Source organism: Hemicordylus capensis, chromosome 10 (assembly GCF_027244095.1).
Source record: "Hemicordylus capensis ecotype Gifberg chromosome 10, rHemCap1.1.pri, whole genome shotgun sequence".
Lineage (NCBI taxonomy): Eukaryota > Metazoa > Chordata > Lepidosauria > Squamata > Cordylidae > Hemicordylus > Hemicordylus capensis.
In genome coordinates, this window is record NC_069666.1 from 6,914,617 (window position 1) to 6,920,853 (window position 6,237).

General features: G+C 46.6%; 1 protein-coding gene across 12 annotated transcripts in view; it reads left to right on the forward strand.

The window, feature by feature from the left end:
* Nucleotides 1–6,237, forward strand: part of AKAP13 (A-kinase anchoring protein 13) — a 193,378-nt gene extending 187,141 nt beyond the window's left edge. For all 12 annotated transcript variants that reach the window (XM_053272105.1, XM_053272116.1, XM_053272112.1 and 9 more), the window contains one exon: nucleotides 1,508–6,237. In XM_053272105.1, the coding sequence (XP_053128080.1) occupies nucleotides 1,508–1,557 (50 nt within the window). In that variant the 3' untranslated portion in view covers nucleotides 1,558–6,237. The remainder of the gene's footprint in view (nucleotides 1–1,507) is intronic.

Sequence of the window (6,237 nt, forward strand, 5' to 3'; positions counted from 1 at the left end):
TTATTCATTGACTTATTTTTTACATTTATATCCCACTCTTCCTCCAAGGAGCCCAGAGTGGTGTACCTGCTTATCTTTGTCCTCACAACAACCCTGTGAGGTAGGTTGGGCTGAGAAAGAAGTGAATGGCCCAGAGTTACCCAGCAAGTATCATGGCTGAATGGGGATTTGAACTCAAGTCTTCCCGGTCCTAGTCTAATACTCTTAAGCATTACACTATGCTGGTTCTCAATAAGGGGTGGTCCTTTTGCAGGATCCTTTTCAACACACACACTAGAGGGGGGCGGAATTACATTTTGCACACACGTATGTGCACAGACAGGTGTGTGTGTGTGTGTGTGTGTGTGTGTGTGTGTGTGTGTAAAATAAATAAATAGACGGTATAGCGGCTATGAAATATGCATCCTCCAAAGGAGCACAAGCTTTTCCCCAAGACCTCTTTAATGCACAAATAAAATAAAGCATAAAACAAACATTTTGATGTCTCACATCACATCAGCTTCACTGCTATGCAGGAGTGTATTTCAGAGCATGTTTCGCCTCTATTGTATAGCTCTGAAGCAGATGTGTGACATCGAAACATTTGCTACTTTTAATACCTGCTTTATGTTTTGTTTTACTTGTGCATTAAGGCGGTCTTGGGGGAAAAGCTTACACACACACACTCACACGTCAGCAAGATGATGACGATGACGATGATTAATTCAATTTCTATACCGCCCTTCCAAAAATGGCTCAGAGCAGTTTACACAGAGAAATAACAAATAAATAAGATGGATCCCTGTCCCCAAAGGGCTCACAACCTAAAAATAAACGTAAGATTGACACCAGTTAACAGTCACTGGAGGTCCTGTGCTGGGGGTGGAGAGGGCCAGTTACTCTCCTCTGGCTAAGTAAAGAGAACCACCACATTAAAAGGTGCCTCTTTGCCCAGTTAGCAGGGGTCAGTGCTGATCAGAGGATGCCTATGGTTATGCAGTCCAAGTATCCCCTACTCTGGGTCCCAGTATCAGTGGGCACATGTGCATATTGCCAGTGGATAACCGACATGCCATCTGGAGCGGAGAGGTCTTTCGTCCATCTTCACTGACTTCCAGACTCCTGTATCCAGAATGAGGAATACCTGCATGGCCACTTAACCGTAGCAGGGTGCTTTTGGGGATATTTCCCCTGTTTGGAGAATGTACCAAAGAGCTTGCTCTGAGGGCAGGAAAAATGGCCATTCCCCCCCCCCCAACCAAATGAAAGGTATCTCTTTGAGGTTGCTGTTACTAAATCCAAAACCAGGTTTTCTCAAATTATTTGATGTTAGAAATCAGGGGGTCATCTTAAACTGAGTCCCCTTCCTTTTGGGTAAAATATAGGTATAACCTGTATTTTTTTTTTTTAAGGACTCGTCTTAAATTCAGGGTCGTCTTGTATTTGGGTAAGTGCGGTATTTGACTTTCTCTCTCTCTCTCTCTCTCTCTCTCTCTCTCTCTCTCTCTCTCCCCTTTGTCTTTCCCAGATGCTCACTCCCCGGAAGCAGCACCAGAGGGCGAGGAGATCTTCTGCTGACCTCTCCATCCCAAAGGGACGAAGTCACCTTGTGCTCTGCCCTCCGGACGCAGCGTTGGAAGGGGATGCAAGCCCTCCCTCCTCCACCTTGACCTGCATTGGGCTTCCTTGCCGCGGAAACCCACCAGGGCACCTGCCTTTCGCAGCCCGTTCCCGACTGCTGGATCCACCCATTTCCTGGAAAGGGCAGGCAGGCTTTTGCAGAGGGATGGATTCTGGTTGCGGCCAGACCAGGCAGGCTCGGTCTGGACTTCCCATGCCGGCTACCAAGTTGTGTGGACAGATGTTCTTGCCAGGCAGAACTCTCTCTTGGGGAACACCACCAAAATCATTAGGAGCCTTTCACAAAAAGCGGTGTCTCTTTGAAGCAGTGTTTCTACACTGGCATATATAGATCTCCTGTATATACACTTATATATAAATATATAGAGACGTATAAATATGTAGACTGTAGCTGTCCATCCGTTGGGATTTGCTTAACTCTGTACAGAAAAGCCGGGCAAGCTTATCTCTGCCCCCAAAGGATACCTGATGAACTTTTCAGGGACGGTGTTGATATTAAATATCTTGTTAATTTCTTGATGCTCAGTTCAGCGGCCTTTGCCACAAGCCGCTATTGGGGAACGTACCAAAGCCCAGATGGCGGCAGAAAGAATGACCAACTCGTAGGCGGGTTCTGAGTGGAGGATTAAAGGGCCAATGTGCACATAGAACAGACCCGTGGCGGAATGCCCCCTGCAGGTGCATTGTGGGAATGGTGTTGGCAGTGGACTCACTTGTGGTCAATAGTTACAGGGGAGATATCCGGAAACTTCTCCTTGATGGGAGAAACGTGTGTGGGTGGTTTTGATGTAATAAGGGCTCCCAAAGAGAAGTGGAATATAAAAGGGCATGCCTTGGAAACTGAAAAAGAGGGAGAGAGTACTTCAGAAGCCAGAGTTTGGCATGGTTTTGTTCTTGGACGTATCCTGGCCAGATGACACGTCATGTTTCTGTGGCAGAGCAAGTATCCCTTCCTCTGGATACTCCTTTCCTCACCCACCCCAAACTCTCCAGCACGTTTTGGCCTTCTGGTTAAGAGCATGTGTAGGGAGCCAGTTCCCTCCTGACAAGCCCACGCTGTCCCGCCTTCTGCCTTTCATGCTCAACGGCGTGCACGCTTGCCTCCAACGCAGGTAATGATTTATGCATCTTAAGAAAATCGTGTATGAAATGGCCCCCCTTGGTATGGAAACGGTGCACATGCCTTGACTTTTACATCTTCAGTGCAGGGGCCTTGATCTCTTCACACTCGAAGACAGAAGCGGGCTGCCTTGGCGCTCCCAGCTGCGGTTGCACGACAATCGTCCCCAGCCACAAAATCGTGGCTGGGGATGATGGGAGTTGTAGTTCAACATCGGCTGGAGAGCTGAGGATGCCTGCCCCGGATCTTAGGACTAAATGGCACGCTTCATTGCAAGAGCAGTGAGACGCACAATATGGTGGGGAAAGATTTCGACCCAAACGATCGGACGCTTTGGGGGGGAGAGGATGGGTCTTGAGGAAGCTTCTCCCTAGCGCTTTGTGCCAATGCAGCAAACCCCAAATCCAGTGTGTGATGGCTTGTGAGCAATTCCTCATGCAGAGATGCCAAGGGAAGATCAATGTCCCCGATTGAAAATCCCCTTGCTTTTTCTGTGCCGCCCCAGAAATTGCCCGCAGCAGACTGGTCAAATGTCATGATCAAACACTTATCCTTAATACTGGATGTATTTGGAAACCTCATTTCCCCCATTGGCTTTTCAGATTTCTCTCCCCCCTCCCCCCCCCCCCCCCGTAAAGGTTTGCACTATTGTCTCAATGCCTTCTTTGTCTCAGAGCTTCCCGGGAGCTAATCTCCCGCCACAGGCTTGCAAACCTGCGATGGAAACTTAATTTCTAGCGAATCTTCAGTGCTGGGACTGTGGTTGGGATTGTGCTCGGTTGGTGTGATTTGACGGATGGTGGGAGAGAGCCCTCGAAATCGCAGCCGAGACGGAAGCTCTCTAAACAATTCACTCCCAGAGCAACGCAGCCGGTGGCTGTGGGGTCCCTTCTTCTTCTAGTTTTTGTGTTTTTTTATTTTATTTGATGTTTTTTCTCAGTTGCGAGCTGTGCTTGCGGTGTAAAAAACAAAACCATTTCTTTGCTTGAAACAAAGTCTGAATTTTTACAAAAAAGAGAGAGAGAAAGAAAAACATTTATTTGAGGTTTTGTGTTTAACTTTTAAGCTGGGCTTGTGAAGTCCAAAGATTTCTGTGTTTTTAGTTTGTGTAAATATTTAAATAAATCACTGGTGCATTGTACTTGTACAGATCAAGCATTAAATGCAAACAACCACTGCTAGGGAAGCCACCTCTAAGACTTGATAGGCCTGGCTCGCACAGTTGTATGAATCTAGGTTTAGGGATGTGCACAGAACCGGTTCGGAACCGGCCCTTTATGGGCCTCCGAACTGGTTCAAATGGGCGGTTCCACCAGTTTGAAGGTGGGTGTGTATCTTCTGCTTTAAGGGTGGGGGAGGGTGCACTTACCCCTCCCTCCACTCCCCCCCCCCGCTGGCGCTCTGTTTGTCCACCGAGGCAGCAGTATCTGACACACACACGACATGCTCACATATGCGTCCGGCACACACAGGTGCATCGGATACTTCCGCCTACTTCCGGTAAAGGGGGCAACGAGGCGGCAGGGAGTTACGCTGCTGCCCTGGTGGACATTTAAAACATGGAGTGCTGGTGGGGCAAAAGTGGGGGTAGGGGTAAGTGCACCCTCCCCCACCTTAAAGCAGAACGCCCCTGCCCTTCAAGCCTCCCTCGCCCAGTTCCGTGCATATCCATATCTAGGTTTAATGTGTGTTACCAACATTAGCATGATTGTGTGAAGGAACCCAGGTCAAGGTGGGAATCTCAGACCATAAACCACCTTGACGTGGGTTCACACAATCACTTCAGCATCAATAACCCACATTAAGCCTGCGTTCAAACTATTGTGTGAACGCGTCTAGTATCTCCTAGCCAACACAGCTGAATATTGAGATGGCAGTTGTCCACTTTGAGACTCCTGCTGTCCACAGTCCAGTTGGCTTTGGGTTTGCCATAAAATACAAATCAACTCTAATATCCCGGAGGCCTAATGCTTCATGAGGACTAGCGCATTTTGGATGACTTTTTAAGGGGATTCAGTGCATGCTTTACTGTGGCCGTGCTAATACTGGAAGCTGTCCGCACGTGGAATTTCAAAGTCTTTCTTCTCTTCTGCCTAGCTGATACTTTCTTTGCCAGGAAGCAGTCCACTCTTTTAAGCCGGGGTTCTCAAACTTGGGTCCCCAGATATTGAAGGTTGTGAGAGTTCAGGAGCATTGTCGGTGCAGGTTAGGGTTCAACAAGCACACTTGTGCATCTGGTTTCAGTGCAACCGGGTGCATGTTGAAGCAGCTGAACACCCTCTGAGGCTGGAGGGAGGGACAGCTGTCGGTCACTGGGGCCAAAATTAGACAGGTCTCTTGCAGTACTGGGGTACTTCAATGACTGATTGAGAAAGAGAAATTCCTCAACAGCTAGAACGTTGGCTCCTCTTCTTGCTAGCCAGGTTGCAAGTTTAAGGTTACCTTAAGTCTGGAGACAATCACTCTTCTCCCAGGGAGCTTAAAGAGGTATCGCTGCTCATGTGTATGCACTTATCTCCCTTTTGCTTGTTTTAAACAGGTGTTGCAGGCTCTTCAGGAAACCTGCAGCCCCTGTTTGTTCAAAGATAACAGTGAGTCAAAAGGAATGTGAGTGTAAGACGTGGGACACGAGGCCTCTCTTGAATCACTTTTAGTTCTATTGAAAAGTGTCTCCAGTCCATCACAACAGATTCTCTCCCTTCTCTGCCTTTGCTTCAGAATTCCAACAGTCCGCAATTAGGATACCTTCTCCCCCTCTGATCACTGCCTTCTGTGATCTAGCTCAGTTTTTAAAAGGTTGCAAGCCAAACTGCTTTATTCTTTCTGATTGGTGCCTGTGGATCTTGGCACGAGGGCAAAAAGATGCAAGAAAAGATGGGAGCAGAAAGAGATGCTACTTGCAGTGGGAACTTTAAGCCAAAAATACTTTATGACATGGTTCCCGCTCTTCAAAGGAGAAAGTATGGTGGCAGAGCATACCAGAAATTCCACAGGACTTTAGAGACATGAAAATCTTAACATTAGAAGTCTGATGTGGCCAATTCTTCTTCAGTTCAGTTCAGTTAGGGTTAAAATTCAACCATGATAGGATAGTGATTCCCTCAGGCGAGTATAACTGATAGGACACTTTTGTAAAAATATTTTGTTCCTCCCACCAGGGTTTCCCTCCACCCCCACTTTTGGGCTTGTACAAAGGTACCTGTTGCATATTTTGGTGGAAATCTATATTAAGAAAAACGTTTAAATTTTTTAAAGCAACGTTGATACAGTGGAGACGTTTTTTTAAAAAAGCCTAAATTGCTGTATGTTGATTTGTAATTATGTAAAAAGTTAAGCAACTTATTGACTGTGTAAAATTTTTAAGGTTTATGCCCCTTGTAATTTGCAAAAAAAAGAATAAAACCATCAGATGTTTGTAATTTTTATTTATCTGCATTTCTAGTTATGAGAAGCAACCTCTTGTAAAGTCACTAAATAAATTTTGATTTAAAGTCTGA